The following is a 19,659-nucleotide window of genomic DNA, read 5'->3' as shown; positions in this document are numbered from 1 at the left end:
AAACTGAATATTTATACTATTTCAAGAATCAATTCCACACACAAACCCAGGTAAGATCCTGAGATTGTCCTTAAAGCTGGAGATAACTGCTGTCTAAACTATAATGAAGTGACAGGCAGCATCATCAGACCGTATGTATTTCAAAATTGTTGTGTTAGAAAAGATACTTTTCCAATGACCACTGGAAGTTTTAATCCTACTGTCCTGAGCTAGCAGGTACTGTTAAAGGCATAACAAAATCTCATCTCTCTTCAAGGGCCCCACCTTTCAGGGCTGATTGAAGAAGTTAACTTGAAAAACTTGAAAGATGCTTTTGATGTGGTGAGAGAATAAAATAGGAGAATGACACTTGCTGATTTTAGCACATCTCAAGTGAACAAAATCCCAGGCTTCATCTCCAGACTCTTTCACTTGACTTTGGGCTCCATGAAAAGCCCAGTATTTCACTTTTCTCGGTACTTCTCAAGGAATACATTCCAGTATAGCTGAATGACTGGACAATACACATGATAATCGAGTTTCTAGGTCATTTCATTCAATCAGATACTATTGCAGTTTTGCAATACTAATAAAAATGGTCATTTTTAATTTATGTGTGTTAATTTGCTGGTGGTAGCTCTCTACTGCTCAAAGAGATTGACAACTCTCAACAACCTCAACATTCAAAGAAGAGTGTTCTGTTCTGAGAAGCAGTCTACTGAAAACACCATCATCCTACTCAACAGACCCATTCCCTAAGCATGCCTGCAATCAAGATTTCTTTTGTATAATCTGATAGAAATTTTCATTTTTCTCCTGAAAAAAAAAAAAAAACTCAGAGAAAGAGGAGATAGATTCAATTTTGGTATCTTCAGGAAATGGTCCTGTTTCTAATCAGTTATAAATGTGCATTTGCATTGCTAGAAATGGAGCTACACAGCTACTGTCCAAAGACAATCTGAAGATGAAAAAGTTGGATGGATACATTGAGCTCAATTTCTTAAGAAACATCTTTTACTAATGCTACAATAAAAAACGAAAGGAACTTTTATCGTTACAAGAAACCTAGTTGAGTTAAAAAAAAAACCACAGCACATTTCCAAATTTTCTGTGTATTTGACTCTGATAGCTGAAAGTTTAGTAGAGAATCAATATAAGCTTCTAAATACAATCAGGCCTTTGACACACAATTAAATTGCTGTGGGATAAAAAAACTGCAATTAGCCACAATCCATGAAAACCACAGAATAAGTGGGAGAAAATTAGAGGTAACCTTTTTGTCATTTGTTTAAAAAAAAAAAAAATCTATTTCACATTTACTGTGGGAGCTGCTGAGTCAGACTATACTTTTGGACAGTTATTACAGACCAGGTGACATTCACATCTTAGAGGCCTCAGCATGGCTTGGTCATTGCAGATAAACTGATTTAATTGCTGCTTGAAGAAATCAAAAGCATTTAACACAAAAATGTCATCTCCAGTACAGAAAATTAGCCTCTGACAAAACTTAAGGCCAACAGTATGATATTTCTTAACTCAAAGAAGGAAATTCCTATGGTAAATTTGAACTCCTCAGTTTTTAAACAAGTTTTGCAAGATGTTTGTCATGTAAAAGCCTTTCAAGAATTTCACTGAAAATCCACTAATCATCTGCTGAAGTAACCTCCTGTCCCATAGATAACATGCCAACAGCTTCACTGAAGATTGGTACAGCAAAAGGGCAGAAAGCTAAATCTTCCACAGAGTTGACATTTTCATGAGAGGTCATCTTGATAATTGTTACACTTGGTATCTCTCCCTTGCTGCTTTATTTCCTCCTACCATGATCAATTCGTGCTCAGGATCTTAAAATTCCAATCTGGAATACTGTTTTGGTCTAAGAACAGAGGAGCTGTGTAAATCCAGAGTTTCCTCACAGCCTTCTGCAGTCCAGCTGTTCAGCTAGAGCCCCCTGGGGAGCCCATCGGCTTTACACAGTCCCCGGCAGTTCTGAGGTAAATACTCTCCAAACGACAGAAAAGAGACAAAGGACTCCAGTTTGAACTGTATCGGTACATTACCTCATCCTGCAAGATCTTAACAGACAGAGCAATGTTTGCAAAACCTGGTGACATAGACTGGACTCTAATGCAATTACCTTGCTACTGTAGCTAACTTTATTTGAAATTACAAGAGTCAAATAAAAAGAAACCAAACTTATTTAGGAATCAGTTCTTAATGCCCTGAAAAAGGCATACCAGTAGCACTTCCATCTATCTGAAAGCCTCACATGTTCACAAAAATTAAAGCAATAATAACATTAGCAAGAACAGGAAAGTAGTTAGTTCAGGTGGTCTCAAACAACAGCATAGTTTAAATAATTTACAAGGTACCTGCCTATTAAAGTTCTCTTTTTTTTTTTTCCTTTCTTAAAAATCTTTGTGAGGTATTGGAAACAAAGTGCAAAATGATTAACCACTTATTTCCCAAAAATCTGCTACGACAGGAATAACAATGTAAACTAAATTGCAGGTAATCTCACCATAAAAGCATGTTTTTAAACTGAAAATACTCCAGTGGAAAAAACACACTTAGAAAAAACCCTCTTTTACATATTCTAAATTTGTTCAGTTTGCTCAGTTTGTTACTCATGCTTTGCTGCTGTTATTCTTGAAAATTTCACTTTATGAAATAAAATATTCTGTCTTTTGGGTGTTAAGAGAGACAACAGAAATGCTGATTCAGAAGGATCACTGTGAAACAGATATTTTAGGCATTAAAATCCACTTAGGCCAATCCCAAATTACTCTGCAGAGCACATCAAGAAAACAACAAGAAACATGGTTGGCTGCAATTCCATGAGCTATGGAGCTCAGAGAACTCGGTGAAGTCATACTGTTTAAAAACACAGTGGCTACTGCAGCAGAGGAAATGTTTTAATATGCAGTTAACACAGACAACTGTTATACTTGTTTTCAGATACACAAGATAATCTGTTACTATTTAGGGGAAATTTGGGTGCTAAATTTAAGCTGATAAAATATGGGTGCCTAAAAAAGTATAAAAGTATAAAGATTTCCTCCTACACAATTATATTTTTAGTAAATTCAATTCAGTTTTAACATCTTAAAAAAAGACAAACATTTTATGTGTTGCTGTGGAGGGGCCAGCAGCTTCCTGTGCAGACCACATCCAACTTGCAAAATGCATTACAAACCCTTTCAAGCATTAGATGCATGGACAAAACATTTAGCCCATTGCTTAACCTGCTTAGTAGAAATGGTTTTTACAAATTGTTTCTGCCCATTTTATCAATGTATAGTAAATCCTTAAAAAAAAAAAAAAAAAAAAAAAAAAAAAAAGAGTAGACCCTGGGTGTCTGAAAATCAGGCTTTTGTGTAAAGGATTGCCTAGAGTATATGCATAAATCCTGAACTTACTGAGAATGAAAACTGTAATGTCTTTAGAATTCAAAACAATCTTGTAGCTTTTTGAAACTCCTTTCTACTGTTCTCGTAAGTCAATGAAGCTGAGTTTTATACTGTTGATTCCATTAACTGTTTTAAAGATGTGCTAAAGATTTTGCTCAAAACATAGTGTATTAAAAAGCTCCAGTCTTGTGTATTAGTCTTCATCAAGGACAAACTAATAAAGCTGCGCCAGATGTTTTCAAACAGTGTTCTTTAACTGCATAGTTGAAACAGTATAGAAAGAGAAAGCTTGATTACACGTATCCTGAATGTCTGAAGTAATAAGTTTTTCAATTGTATGAGCTTGTGTTGATTTTTATCCCAGTCATAGCGATAAGGATCTAGGACTAGCCAGCCATATTTCTGTACAAACTCCAGATCTTGGAAAATCTCTACCATAATCCACAGAGTTCAATGCTCATAGGCATTTTATAAAAGCACAAACACACGTATAAGTACAAACATCTCAAAAGAAACAGAATGTTCAGCTGTTCATTTTAAGTGAATTTTGATTCCCCTTCCAAACATCTGGCTAAGACTGGAGCATACTTTTGCAGGAGGAGACTGTTTTAGCAGAAGGAACATCAAGAATAACTCAGATGAAGGCTATTTTCTCTGAGTTTAGTCTTCCCTTTGGGTATTAAAATATGCTATAAATCCAGTCAATATATACACCCTTCCTTTAGAGTAACCTTTTGTCTGTTGTGTCACTTCTTATGTGCTAGTTTCAGTTGATCTCCTAGGCTGTTATTACATAATAGAGTATGTCACAGAGCCATAAAGGAATGTGCAGTGTAACACAGTCAACTGGGGCTGCCACTGAGTCTGAAACAACGCAGGCCCAAATATTTGCATTTGTGGGCTGTAAAATGTGTGTGTGTGTGTGTGTGTGTGTGTGTGTGTGTGTGTGTGTGTAGCACCAATTACATTGTCCTTTAATCGTTTATAATGATTAGTAGGAAAATGTCTCTGAACTTATCAACATTGGGTCATCCAGCACCAGACATTAAGTGCTACATGTCTCAGAGGAAAATACGAGTGCATGGTCTTTTCAAATGACCAGTGTCAGTCAGCCCACAAGAGAGTACAACCATGCACTACAACCAAAACTTAACACACACTCCCACACCATCTATTCCCATTATGTAATCTTGCAATGCTTTCAGCCAGTTGACACCAGCTTATAGGCAAAAATGGTTGAACCCAGATCAACAGAAAATTGTCTAAATCAGATTTTTTTCTTTTGCAGCTGAGCCTCTTCAGTGTGACAATTCACTGCGTCTTGGAATAAAAGAGAAAAAATTGTCACCGTTCAATACTGTCTTCACATCCTGGAACCTCGTTCTTGCAAAATCTGAAACAGACCAATAAAAATTCTATAAATGAAAATTTGTTCAATGTCATTCCTAAAGCATGAAGGTCAAAGAGCAGCATAATGACTATTTCAAATAACTAATAAAGTGTCAGGGAGCCAGTTCAAGGACATTCCTGAAGTCTGTGCTTTAAAGCTGAAAAAAGGCAGGTTGATACATACTGTGCCTACTATCAAACAATGAAAACAGATGTAAATCACTGCTAGGAACTGTGTATGATTAACATAACCAAAGCTTAAGGGTTGGTAGAGGTAAAAAGTAAGCCATCTCACCTCATCCTAGTTCTGAAGACACTTAGCTCCTGTGTGGTACATGAACTTGGATACTTTATTAGAAACTGAATTTAATCTTCATTTTTCCCGCTCCAGTAAAATGTCCTGAAATCTCTGAAGTTTCAGCTACAAATTGTGTCCCATAAATTAGTACTGAAAACAGGAACTAGCAACTCGCACAAATGGCACACTGGGTGAGACGATGCAGGAAGCATTCAAAGGCCAGGAGTACGAGCTGGCAAGATTTAAATCAACAGACTGAAGTAAAATCTGAAACAGATGCCCAGGCTTGGTCTTTTGCATGAACTAAAGTCAACCAACTACCTTTCTTCACAGACTTTTACTATGCTGTTCAGACACCAGCTACATGAAAGTAAGTACTACTCTGACAGCAGTTTTAAAATATTTTTAGACTAGTATTATTTGCTTATGTCAGATCTCAAGTTTTTTAGGCATCCTTGTCCATGTGACAACTGTTTCTGTGGGCACGGGACACAGCACACTGAACTTTTCACACATTACCTTGTCCATCATTATCCTCTGAAACACCCAAGCCAGGCAGCTGTGAGGGCAGGCAGGCTCCACCATCACGAGGAGGAATATGTTTGTCAAATATTCTGTCTATGGAATTTGGTTCTTCCACTGTTACCAAGGAACTGAGATTCCCATTACAGTGAGTAAAAGGATTTTTCATTCTAAAAGCAGTTGGTTTGTTTAATATTCACTTTAAAAGACATATATTAAACATAGGGACTAAAGTCTAATGGAATCCTTGTCTATAGCATCTTACAACATGAAGAACATCTATTCTACTTCAGTTTGACTGTTTTTCTCTTTTTCTGTTTCAACTCTCTTTGGCTCCTCCAGTAAGGAAAGGATCCAAGTCTTAGGACTGACTATCCCAGGAACAACGTTTCTCATGTTGCTGCTCTAAACCCAGTGGCAATCAGCAATAATGAGGTCAACTCTCAGGCTGCGTAGTACTGCAGGGAAGCCTTTAAGCAAATGAACCAATCATGATAGTAGCCAAATAAAACACTAAGCAAAGCTTCAAATGTACTGAGCACACATACTTAACAATGTTAACCTATACGTAAAAGTATCTCTAATGATACTTCATTTTCTTTTGCCACTTGACAGTTTTTGTAGTGCTGGGAAGGGCTCTTGATTTCAAAAGCTAGAAGAAAGCAAAGGCACAATCCCTGGACAATGGCATAGCTGTCTTTAATGCAGAACTTTGCTTATTTCATGACAATAATTTACTGTGTGTACTAAGCAAAAAGCATTTCATATGAAACTGCAGAAAAGATACAAGTGAATACTGCGAGGAAAAGCCAGGCCCTGAAAACTGCTCAGCAACTGGTAGTATAATATATTCAAAAGGGATTAGACCAACTTACAGAAGATAGTGTCATTGATACCTACTCATGGTATCAGTGTCATTGTAGCTTTCATAGTGATCTGCATGCAGGCTTGAAGCCAAAATTCCTAAACTGAGGCTTACTGGAAGGGGGGGAAATATATCTGAAGTTAATTTTATAAATGCTTCATACTTCAACTCTTTCCTCGAGTATTTGCTATTGATCACAGCTGAGAATAAAAGTGCTGGAGGAGATGTCCACATAACAAATAACAGTCCGACCCAGCAAATGTAGTCAGTAAGTGAAACAGCCTCCAACAGAGATGAAAATATGGCTGAAACAAGCACCTGCGCAGTTCAAAAATAATAGTGGATCTATTAGTTTTGTGAATCTTTCCAATTTAAAATAAAACATTTGAGTTTATTCTCTCCTAGAAGATAAAAAGTATTTCTAAGATTAATAGAACTACCTCCTGTAACTTCAGGAACACATACAATAAGATAAAGCTAAGCCAGATCTAGATGCTGAACTTTGCACACTTTACTGAGCCAGTAAACCCAATGTAAAGCAGAAAATTCGATCATATCAGGGAATACTTCAACACACATCGCTTGGTACTTCTTCTATAGCCCTTACCTTTATTAAAGGGGAAATGATTTCTGATCAGAAAGCTCTCAGGAGAGGTATTCCACTCACCTCTGTTCAGAAACTATGTGAAAGAGGATGTTTTGAAGTCATGGGCAGCGACTTTGTCTGAAGAAGAAACTGAATTCCAATCATCAGGAATTCTATCAAAATTGTACTTACTATGTACTGAAAGAATGACTGACTGGTTTAAAATTCCTCCTTTTTTTGCCCCTGCAAAACCCTTTAATAACATTATTCCTAAAGATTTTAGTGACTTACTGGGCAAACATACCGAGATGTCTCAACAGTAACAGAGGTCAATAAAATTTGAAAACAGTTATGGCAAAAATTCTCCCAAACTGTAATAGCTGTGACTGAGGAGAATGTCTGGAGCAGAATCAAGCAGGGAAGATGTTTCCACTTGAGAACATGCTCCACTAGCTAAACTGGTGACTCCACTGTTAATGGTCCTCTGACCACACGCTTCAGATCACAGAATCACTGAACGGTTTGGGTTGGAAGGGACCTTTAAAGATCATCTAGTCCAAGCCCACTGCTGTGGACAGGGACACCTTTCACTACAAAAAATGCTTGAAACAATGCTCGAACCCCACCCAACCCAACCTTGAACCCTTCCAGGGATGGGGCATCCACAGCTGCTCTGGGAAACCTCTTCCAGTGTCACATCATCCTCATAGTATCCAATCCAAATCTACTCTCTCTCAGTTTAAAAATGTTGCCCCTTGTCCTGTCACTGTGGACCCTAGTAAAAAAAAATGTTCTCCATCTTTCTTATAAGCCCTTTTTAAGTGTTGGCAGGCCTCAATAACATCTCCCTGGAGTTTTCTCCAGGCCAAATAACTCCAACTCTCTCTCTTTCTTCTAGCAGAGGTGTTCCGGCCCTCTCTCCCCTTGTCTGTTTCTGTGACCCTCCTCTGAACCTGTTCTAACAGGTCTTTCTTGTACTGGGAACCCCAGAGCTGGAGTCAGAGCCCCAGGAGGGGTCTCACAAGAGTGGAATAGAGGGGGAGAATCACCTCCTGTGATCTGCTGGCCATGCTGGCCCCAGATAACTGGCTTTCTGGGCTGCAAGTGTACGTTGCTGGCTCATTTTTCACCAATCAGTACCCCCCAGACCTTTTCTGCAGTGCTGCTCTCACCCCATTCACCACCCAGTCTGCACTGATACTGGGGACTGTCCTGACCCTGGTGCAGATCTGCTGTGCTCAGAATTTTCTTTCTTTTCTTGTTTCTGTTCTGTTTTTTCTCCAAGCGCACCAGATCCAAAGTTGACTGATACACTCTAAGCAATGTTGAATGAACTCTCATATACTAGGAACCTACACGTGATTGCTTCTTAGGGAAGCAGAATGTGATATTTTCCTCCCACTCAAAATAAATCTGCAGCAGATAGAACAGTGTTTCAAGGACTGTTCATCTCTCAGGCAGCTTAAGAATCTTTCATTGAATTCCAGCAAAGTGTCAGGTTTTGGTTTTTTTTCAATAAAGCTTTAGATTTGATCCATTCCTTGAGGCCATTCCTGAAGACTTGCCAAAAGACCTTATTCTACCCTCAGCAGTAGTTTCTGTTAGCATCAGTTAAGAAAATAATGTAGGTTCTTCTTCAGCTATGCAGAAGCAACACTTCAGAGATAAGTATAAAGCTGCTTTACAGCTAAAAAGTTCAGGTGTCCAGGTGAGAAGCTGGAGTTGAATCTCACGTAATGGTCAGTATCGTCAGTTTATAGAGGCTCAAGTGACTACCCACATACCCTGTCACTGAACAGTCAGTGGTGAGTTATCTTCTAGAAATTGGATAGCAGAATAAACATGAGCAGTTCTTGCAGACACATTAGGAAAAGGTTGCAAAAGTTGTTATTTCTGATGCAACTTTTGTGTTCTTTCACTTGTGACTTTTAAAGTACCTTGATCTTCAGGGAGATGTCAAACTAGAGTGGAAAGGACCCTATCCGTCCCCAACAGACTTGTTTCCTGTGATAAATATAACTGTAGTACCAAGATCACACTATTTACTTATATTTTACTTATATTTGCCAGGTCTTGATTCAAATCAAAATTATCAGGTAAGACCATCTTTCGACTATGTTGCACTTCAGTTAAGTTTGCTGATTTATTGACTAATCAGACATCTAACTCAGAACGTTTACTGTAAGCTTGTATCAGATGCCTCTACACCTAAAAAAAACATTTGACAGAAAAGCTGGTGCATGGAAAATAAAAATGAAAAGCAAATCTGATCCTAGAATCTACACAAAGAACTTTTCTTCCCAGAAAAGCTTTAAAGGAACTAATCATAACACAGCTTATAACAGCAACACTAATTACTCTGTCAAAGAAGCAATATCCAGACTAGGAATTCTATCTTTGCAAACCATGCCACAACTATAATCACAAACACACACACCACCAGGACTAGCCAAAGGACACTAGTGGGGGGTAGGAATTGAATGGGGCAGAAAAGCATCTGGGTAAAATCCTAGGGCAGCTAGTGCTCACCATGACATTTACACTTAATCTGAGTCATTCATATCGTAATCCGTTTCTTCATCCTCACTCTGAGTGGCATGCAGCATGCAGCAAGTATAGAGAAAGGAAGGGAAAAGAAGAGATTGCAAGTGAGTCAGAGCTGCAAGAAAGTACAGTCCACTTACACTTGAAGCATCTGGGAATTACATTTATTTACTTTTATCTGAGACTCCCACTTTTTGTAAGAAAGTATGACAGCAGAAAATTTCAAGGACCATTACAGATTTCACGAAAATTCCCTTTTTCAAATGTCCTGAAGTCAGCAGATAGAAGCCAATAGTGCCATGCAACATAACAATAGGGACTGTAAGTACAGAGAAAATTTAAATAAAACTGTAAAGCTGGTACCTTAAACTCCGTGTACTCTTCGCCACGGATGGGAAAGGATATCACTTGAGAATCTAACTTTGGATGCAGACATTATGAACAAGCTTTGGTCATTTGTCCCAAGAGTGACAAGTCAATAAAGCGGTAGGAAAGAAAAGAATGCTCACGGGAATACAGGTTACCCTTCAGTAGCTATGGCTACCAGTAAAAGCCACTGGAACCATTTAAAGTCAATGTTCCAAATGCCGTTAATTCCCTTCGCTGAGGTGTAACAGAAGGTTACACAGAAGTCAGCTACTAACTTACTATGCAAACTGTGTTCCAAAAAAAAGAAAAGACAAGAAAAACAGTCTCTAGGAAGGAATGAAGGTGAAGCTTGGTTAGATGGGCTATCAGAAAAATGCTTTTCTCTATTCTGAAAGTCCAGTACTATTAATTAAAATTGAAATGCTTGTCAGTAAAAATTACATACTGGCAGTTTTTTATTGTCTCTAACCCAACCTGCTGTAAAAGTAATAGGAAGACTTTCTCATGGCTTCTAAAAGTCCCAGTACATTAGCACATTATTCTGTATACATCACTGGATACCAGAATTTCAGTCGTATGATTCATGAGACCAACTCAGACACTAATGAATAGATTGCAGATTAGAGGATTAACGCTGGCAAAGAGAGAACTACTGAGACAACAGGTCCCAAGGTCCAGTCAAGATTCCTGAACACAGCTGTCAGAAACCTCTCCACCAAAAAGAAATTTTTTAAAGTTTCCCACCTCCCCCCAGGCACAACATATACCTATTAAAAAAAAATTATCAGTCCATTAGAAACACAATGTATAAAAAAATGTTTCTTCAAGTATTGCCATTAATTGCTAGCAACAGTTCAATTCTTCCAGGACAAACTGAGTGAATGTTCATTATCTCCAGCCAAAATTAACAGTAATTCTTATTCATCACCCTGGTCAAATTACGCTCTATTATCTTCTCTGAAACAACAACCAAGGAGCACTTCAATGGAGAGGTATAAAATTCAGCTTCTCAGAGCTACTGAATTTACAGAGTTGTACTGCACTTTGAACTAGCTTTTGTACTTAAGAGTTTAATAGTTCCATTTGATCTGTACTTTCTTTTACATCAGGAATGCAACATAACTCTGGCAACTTCTGAAGTTCCCTGAAGATGTACAACATTTCTTATGAAGATGTTTATTAGGTTCTAGAATTCCACGTTTTATTTCAGGTACATATGTCAGCCCTAAATTATTACCAAACACCTCTAACTTTTAAAGTCTTCCTGAAGCATCCTGGCAAAAGCAGACCTTGACTAGGGTTTTGGAAAGAGTAAGCTGTGGCTCACCCACATTCACTGTTTACCCTTGATTACATTAATCCCCTACAACTCTTTGGAAGTTTTATCTCAACAGTTACAAAAGAGCATAAATTAATCATTTCACTAAGAATCCAACAGAAAGCTTAGAGTATTTTTATAGCGCAATTTACAGAAATGTCTCCATCTGTGTAGCTGCATAACCAAGTTAGAAGGCACAGAAAGTAGCGTAGCTTTATCTATTTGAGGCCTCAGTGCCAAGACCCACATCAGTTCTTAGCATTATTTCAAAATAACTTCAAAAATAATTGAAAAAGCAACCTTTGATGTTTTACCAATTGTTTCCCATCTATATATACCAAAAGAAAAGCTAATAGAAGTATCCAGTTTGTCTGTAGTCATCTCCTCATACAAAGCAACAATATGATGATAAAAACTGTTTGATGGGCATTGAAGAGAAGAAATACATACATACATAACTGGTCTGTCTTATTACTAGCCAGTTGTGGTTTTACATTTTTCCTTGTACAAACTCTGAAAGACAACTGAGTAAAATGATAAGACACTGTGGCCATTACAATCTTTTTTAAAGTTGGTTACAGAAAGTAAAGAGAACTAGGTAGAAACCTGAAAATATTAAGCTAACAAATACCTTCAGTTTATAGTATAGTGCACATGCCTATGTTTTTGAGAGATGGCATACTACAACTTCCATTTTTGACAGTAAGATTTCTTCAGTTGAACTCAAGCAAGAAAAACAGTTCTCAACTGAAGCAATGGCAGAATAAGGAAGCATTCAAGTGTGTAAGAAATAAACCTCGAGACTCTCAACTGTAAACAGCAAATATCTGCCAATACTCAAAAAAACAGGACAGGTATCAGGCACACTACAGACTACTGCATTTAAGGAACCCATTTGGTACAAGAAACGCATGCTGACTGTGCCCTTTACAGACTCTCATACAACGGACAGGAAACCATTATTAGTCATGAGTGAGGGGGGGAAAAAAGCAATTAAATAGTGGTCTGGAACAGAGGCAGGCTTAGAATGACTTAGTGAAGCCCATCCAATTTTACATAATTTCTGTAGTCCTGTATCTAGTAACTTACCTTTGCTTTTTCACTGGGTTCACTGGTTGTGCCATAGGGAGTGTTATGCAATTCCTTTGAGACAACACACAGAAATTCAGCCTGATCTTCATTGCCATAGTTATAGGAAGAACCAATACTGACCAGCTGAAAGATGAAAAAAAAAAAAAAGTCAATTGCATTTTCAGATAAAACAAATTCCATAAGTTCTCATCATTAGTACAAACACTGCTCTTCCAACCGTTGGTTGTGCCTGAAGCATGATTCTCCACTTCAATGCAAATACGTTCTGATGGTGACAAATACACAGACACTCTGATGGTAAGATAAACACAGCTTTTCTTTTTAAACATTTACAGAATTAATGATTTACAATTATCATTATACTGTGAAAGAAAAGGCTACAGAGACAGGTGAGTGGAGAATTATCCTGTTCTCTGTTTCTGTTATTTACTGGGAACCTTCCCATCCTCCAAAGTTAATTTTTAAAAAGTTTGTATGTGGTATCTTAATGTGGCATGATTTAACATATAAATGGCTGCATGCAGGAAGCACTTTAGACTTTAAGGGATACCCACCACTTCACTTACAGAATAACAGTACTTTAATTAAAACATATTTTGAGCAGACAAAGACAAAATTTGCATTTGATTGGAAAACAGCAAGACACAGCATGGTGGGACACCAAGATTAACACTGCTACAAGGGGGTTAATTAAGAAGCACTACAAGTGGAAGCCATATATAATGAAATGTGGTGTATTTACAAGCTTCTACAAGTCTCAATATTGAATGATAAATGACAATTTACTGAGAAAGGATATACTCAACATCAGTACTACCTTGTACACAGTATGTTTATCAAATGGCAGAAATTTCATGTAACTTCTCTTACCTTACACACAGTACACTTACCTAATGCTAGAAGCTTTACATAGCCTGCCTTCCCAAGCCAGAATCAATTCTGATGTAGCTGGTTCATTTATTTTAAAGGTTCATTTCAAAAGCATGATAAGATTATGTACGGTGCAATTACTACAGACACAGATCAAAGCCCTAATCAACCCGCTGCACAGACACACTGTATCTAAATGTCATTATCAAAACTATATTAAATCTACCTACCAAATCACCACACACATGTGATAAGGCTGTCCTATTACCCAATCTCTATTCTATCATTAAAGTGCCCTGGTAACAGCCCCACGGAAAAGGTTTGACTTGTTTTTTAGGGCAAGAGCACTTGAAACATCTGTCTAACAATGAACTCTGTACTACCATTAGTCTAGCAGAGCACCAAAAAGAGCAAAAGCCTTGTTAAAGCAGGGAAGATGCAAAGACAAAATCCTGATCCAGAAACTGTACTTGAGGGATAAGATCATTCCCTCAACAGAAGTGGAAGGTAGACCAAGGTTAAAAGCAGCTTCCATACAGCACTGTCAGGAGAAAATAAAGCCTCATTGCACTTTTAAGGAGAGAGATGCTCAGACGTTCCAGCATGGTGGCAGGACAGCCAAGCATGCACCTCCAGAGACAGAGCGAGCCACCGTCTAGAAAGAGCAGCAGGCAACGTGTCTGCACAACGAACCAAGCGGAGGCCGTCCTTGGCCACGTCAAAGTTTTTGGACCCTGAGGGTATTACAGCATGCAAGACAATGAACAGTACCAGCAATCAAAATTCAATACTCTCAAGCGACCTACTTTAACTACACTGTCTGTGTGTGATCACCAGAAAACTTTCCCTCCCTCCTCCACTCCTAACATCACACTAGTTCTGCAATACTCATACATAGTCAGTCACGAGCACAGGCTGATCAAAAATGAATGTGATAAAGACATTTCTTCCACCAAAACCATGTAACGAAGTTACAAATCTCCAGGTGTTTCAGAAGCACCAATTCAATCCTCACTGGAATACAGAGCACCGTTTATCTTGAGACATTAAGTCAGCTAATCTTTCACAATGGATACTCTGCAGTCTGCATCACAACATATTTGTGTCATCACAAAACCCATAAAGGACTTGCTCAGCTGCACAAAATGGACTAAGAAAGTCCACTGAAAAGCTGGAAAATCAACCTGAACTTCAGATATAGAGAAGATTTGTTGATTCTCTTCCTGTTGTTACTGATTTTATTATCAACTGAAATTAAATTGTATTTTAATATAAGTATAGAATTAAGAGATATTTTAGTAAAAATAATTTATTTACATTTATTATACTTTGAATCTAGCAACTAACTGCTGCTCTAAAATCCCCTGTACAGCCCTGTACCAAGGTCAAAGGGACTGGTCATAATTGTCTAGTACGAACGGTTAGAACCTAGGTAACAAAACTCAAGATGATTTGTAAACTGATTTATAATACATACATAGGACTAGAAGAATGCAAGTAGTTGTCAAGGTCCAGGATTAACGGGAACTGAGGGAAGTGACTGTAACAGCTTGCAGGTACCTGCCAAGAAAACTGTATCCTTAAGCAAAAGGTAATTCCGGCAGGGGGAGATGGCGACCACCGACTCACATTACACCCCAGAGCCATTTCTAGACATTTCTAACCTTCACTGCGCAGAATCAAAAATAGGAGGAGAATATGTTAATGATTTCTTAGAAACTGTATATTTATGTATGAAGACTTAATGAAAATGTATGAGTAAGTTCTATATAAGGTGTATGATTCTGGTGCCTGGCACGTGTTGTTGGTGAGAGCGCTCCCCTACACGTCCGGCCGTCAATAAAGAAGTGTCTGCTTATCTGCATCACATTGGTGTCAATAAGTTATTTTATCCCTGCTTTCAGTGACACTATCAGCAAAAATTATCATGCACAGATTTTCAGGACAAAAACAGTTAAGTTGGCTCTAAGCATGCTGAAGTGGTATAAAGTTTATCCTATATATTATATAGCAATTATAAACCATACAATACAAATAAAGTAACTGCTTCATTTATTGAGGTAAAATAAAGGACTATTTTAAACAGTATTTTTAACCCACTTAAAGACTAGAAAACATTCAAAAAGTTGGATACATGTTTAAATAAAGCCATGCATAATTCACCTTCTCTGAAGAGAAATTTGAAGAATAAAATCAAGTGTATGATTTATCAGGCAATTTTTCTTCTTGCAAAATGGCAAGAACTTGCTATCAGATAAGCTATGATAAAAACTACCAGAATGAAAAATTCTTCTTTACTCATTGACACTCAAAAGAATTAAATGACCTCTCTGAAAGCAGATATGATACAAGATCCAAACATCAGCCAAATCATCAATCCTGATTCAACAAGGTTGACAGGTCCTCAGCTGATAGCTACTTACACCCCCCACTAATGCGTCATAACACAAATAAATTGACCTTTTGGTCTTTTTAGGAGACGTGGCAGACTGACTACTTATTAGCTAGTTGGATAGGGCTATTGATTTAGCTGACTGCAAAACACCTGGATGACTTTTTGCCATTATTAATCAGCTGATGTATTTCAAGATAAAGTCACTTCTGCAGCGTTAATAAAAAGTTCTTCAGAACTCCAGCACATGATACTCTTGTAAGCAGTTCCACATGGGTGTGACTAAGAATATGATATTTGCATAGAAATAAAGCAGTATTTTTGCCCTTGTATTCAAAGTCACCCCACTGTTCCCAGTTCGGGTGGAAACACTTTAAAGAGGATGCTGATACACTGGAAGGACTTGTTAAACTCCCCCACCCCATGTCCATCTGTCTGTGGTGTAGTGTGTGATGTGTCCTGTCTCATCCTGTCATGTGTCCTCCTGTCCCATTCATCTTGATTGTCCCTCCCACCCTTCCACCCCCCCCCAAAAAAAGGACTCACAACGAATCAGAGTAATTTGAGGTCTGCAAAACACACGTTAGGATGCACAGGGAAAGGATTGCAGACTATCCAGCCTGCTGTTTCTCAGATTTTCTGAAAGGACAAACACTTTTTAGCTCATGGGGCTTAAACAGCAGAGAGAGTTTTAATGACCAAGAACTTAAGGAAAGAAAAAAAAAGAATATTCTGAAACTCAGAATTTCACTGATTTGTATGCTTATATATACATGTATGTATTTTTCCTCATTGGTTCTTTCCTTCCATGACTTGTTTCATTACTAAAGCAGTGTGATCCTGCTTGAGCATCCCCGTGAGCCCCAACAGTGTCATAACCATGCATAAGAAAATGTCAGTGGTACTTATCACAGAAAATTCTTTAGATCATCATCCATACACTGTTTGCATGGAATAAGGCTGCTGACACTAGTAGGCTGTCAGCTGTAACTAAAAAAGGCAGGAATGAAAATCAATAATAATAATAATAATAATAATAATAATAATAATAATAATAATAATAATAATAATAATACAGTTGTTTGCATTATATTGCTTGATGTGCCAATACAGGTCAGGATTTTCCTGTAAAGACAAAGAAATACTAACAGGGAAGTTTCTGTCTCAAAGCCTGAACTTGTAAGATAAAAAATGACAATCTGTAAGGGCAAAGTTTAAAAAAAAAAAACAACACCAAAATGGTTTGGCATGAGTAAAGGTAGACAGAAACTACCTGATGCCTAGCTATGGTCAGGCTTGCTTTCAAAAAGGAAAGATTTAAGAATTATTTCAGGGACAATAATGAAGTAACTTTCTGAAGAACTTTTCCTAAGTCTGCAGCTCTGTGAGAAAATATCCGTGACTTTCAACAGACTATTTAAGAAAAACCTATGATACAAGTGGTATGTATAGCTGAGAGAATAGGTCAACTGATTCCTGCATCAAGTTACTCAATGCCAGCAAAATATATCAATCTCTTCTTGTCTTAAATCAATGACTGTACACATAAAAATATCCCTATGAGTAGGCAAAATGGTTGGGGCATCACTTTTAGGAACCTTATTACTTAAGTGAACAAATCTCATGTCTAACTGAATTTAGAGTCCTCAAAACCAGCCACATTTCAACAACTTGCCTATACAGATTTGTTGTGCTGGTTTAACAGTATTGATTCAGAATCTATACAGCACATTTATGGGACAAATTAGCAATAGTACTATCATCACAGACAACCACTCCAACTTGCACAAACAGCCCTATCTTTCCCTGTTTCCCATTGGAATTACGCACATTAAATAACTCTCCTAATTCATGACTGCCAATTTTTCTTTCAGTGGTGGTCTGGTTCTCAAAACTGAGTAAATTTCATAATAGTTATTTTCAAATTCTATTTTAAATATTCCTCTACTTTGAATATTACTGCTTCTATTTCAGATGTGGTGAACTCCTTGTACCCTAGAAGGCTTGTCTTTTAATTTTTATTATACTAACATTTGATAGAAGTCCTCCCTTCATTTTTTTTTACAGAATCAAGTTATATGAACATAAGAATGGCCTCTACACCTTTTAGAGTTACAATGCATTCATTCTACTGCCTTCTCAAAGGATCTGCAAAATGTTATAAAGATACACACACATCAGTCATTAAACTCAATGCTGATGACTGACCCTAGGATGGCAAGCACATTTATTTCAGGTATCTCAATGCAATTGCCAGACTTCAAATCTAGGAGGAAGGAAAATTCATTCACTTCCAGATTTTTTTTTAATACTTGCCTTAATTTCTTCATTGTCTTCCCCCATCTCACTATGTTGAATTTTACTTTGAGCTACCTAGGACATGAGTACGTGAATAACATCATGCTGCCTGTACCCTACGCGTTCTCAACAACAGGACACATCTACTTCATTCCAGAAAGTCTGCAAACCCAGTGCATTAATTCCACATTCCAAATGTTACCTATACAGCTGCAAGAAACAGACAGTGCTCGGTACATTGAAAGCAGATACTGGAACTCAGCTAGGCAACAGTGCAGGTACAGAATCCAGAACTGCACGGCTAAGAGTCCATGTAAACTCATACGCAAGGTTGTGCTATCCAGTCGCTTTACTGCCATGTTATCTTCAGGATGTTATACTGATCTTTCAGACTGAACAACCATTTATACAGCAAGAAAAAGAACAAGTACTCTCAGTATTTTATTGATGAAAAATACTGCAGAACACCAGGTTCCCAAATCAATTTCCATAAGACACTTCAAAATGGAGCACAGCTATGTAAAGAGCTGGAAACTGCCTCCAATGTTACTGGCAGCAAAAAATCCTTCCCAAAGTCTTGAGTGCTGGGAAGTAACACACCAATTAAAAAGCAGAGGGGACCAGGAAGGATGAGACAGCCTAAAAAGCCAATGAGTGAAGCTATGGTTCTTCGTTTGGGTTTCAAGAAAATTTCCCAAGTGGCACAAAAACCAAAACAAAGAGGAAAAAAAGTCAAAAAAACACAGGATGTTCTTTCCACTTGAGACAAGATTTAAAACTGTTGGTTTTGTTCTCCTCTCACTCCCCCATATTTTATTTCTGAAAAATTTTGTTATTTGTTGTCCCAGCTTGAAAATACTTCATATACCTAAAAAACAGTTAAGAGTTCTGAGTTATCAGAAATAAAGAGTTCAAACTCAAAACTTCACTGGCTATTAGGTCAATGAGATACACTCAAACTAGAACAATGATTAACACAGAAATATCCCTTTCTAAATCCAGTGAACTCAAAGCTTTATTTTCAGAGCTCCTAATGTTTAAATTGTACCATTTTTATTTAACAAGCATGGATCAAAGGCTGTTAACTTTGGAGGAAGATTTAAGGAAAGGAAATTACCTATTGAGAAGAACTCTTCTTAAGAAAAACCTTTAACTAAATAACTGGGGGGGTTGTTTGTTTATTATTATTTTTACAATATGAACATTCATAATGTATAATGAAATACTGTGAATATAAATAAAAGCCAGTCACAAATACACACAAATTACTATGTGCTGTACATCCAGGAATAAAGTGGAATGATTTGAAAGCAGCAGAAATGCAAGGAGGCCAAGCATATCAGTGTGAGGGCAAAAAGAATGGTGTGACACACCTCACTGCAGCATTTCTGGAAGCATCTCTCTTCCCCTTTCACTTCTCGTGACACTATCAGCAGATACTCTGACTGCTGGGCCCGGCCACAGCTGTACTGGGAACCTATACTGACAAGCTGAAATAACCAATCAAAGCAAAACACAAAAAGAAACCTTTGTAAAGCTGAAGCACATACCGTTATCCAAATCGTACAAATAACAGATGAGCTCAAACGTTCAGGTAACATTTACTTGCCACTAGAACAGGTTGCTATCAAGCTACAAGTTTGATTTCAACATACTTAAAATTTATGAAGGTAGTTGCAAAGCCCTTTGTAATTTCAAGGGAAGCTAAGAGTTACTGATAGTAAGTC

General features: G+C 37.6%; 1 protein-coding gene across 4 annotated transcripts in view; it reads right to left on the bottom strand.

The window, feature by feature from the left end:
• LOC113485898 (BTB/POZ domain-containing protein KCTD5-like) overlaps nucleotides 1–19,659 on the bottom strand; it is a 34,737-nt gene continuing 15,078 nt past the window's right edge. Inside the window, exons 5-8 of one of the 4 annotated variants that reach the window (XM_026859335.1) lie at nucleotides 19,306–19,422; nucleotides 12,370–12,495; nucleotides 9,579–9,637; nucleotides 1–4,782 (exon numbers count right to left, since the gene is read on the bottom strand). In XM_026859335.1, coding sequence (XP_026715136.1) covers nucleotides 9,593–9,637; nucleotides 12,370–12,495; nucleotides 19,306–19,422 — 288 coding nt within the window. In that variant the 3' untranslated portion in view covers nucleotides 1–4,782; nucleotides 9,579–9,592. The other 3 variants (XM_026859337.1, XM_026859338.1, XM_026859339.1) reach the window with 3 other exon arrangements.

This window comes from Athene cunicularia, assembly GCF_003259725.1.
Source record: "Athene cunicularia isolate RWA chromosome 14 unlocalized genomic scaffold, athCun1 chr14_part2, whole genome shotgun sequence".
In the NCBI taxonomy this organism is placed as follows: Eukaryota; Metazoa; Chordata; class Aves; order Strigiformes; family Strigidae; genus Athene; species Athene cunicularia.
This window is presented reverse-complemented; position numbering and strand designations above follow the sequence as displayed.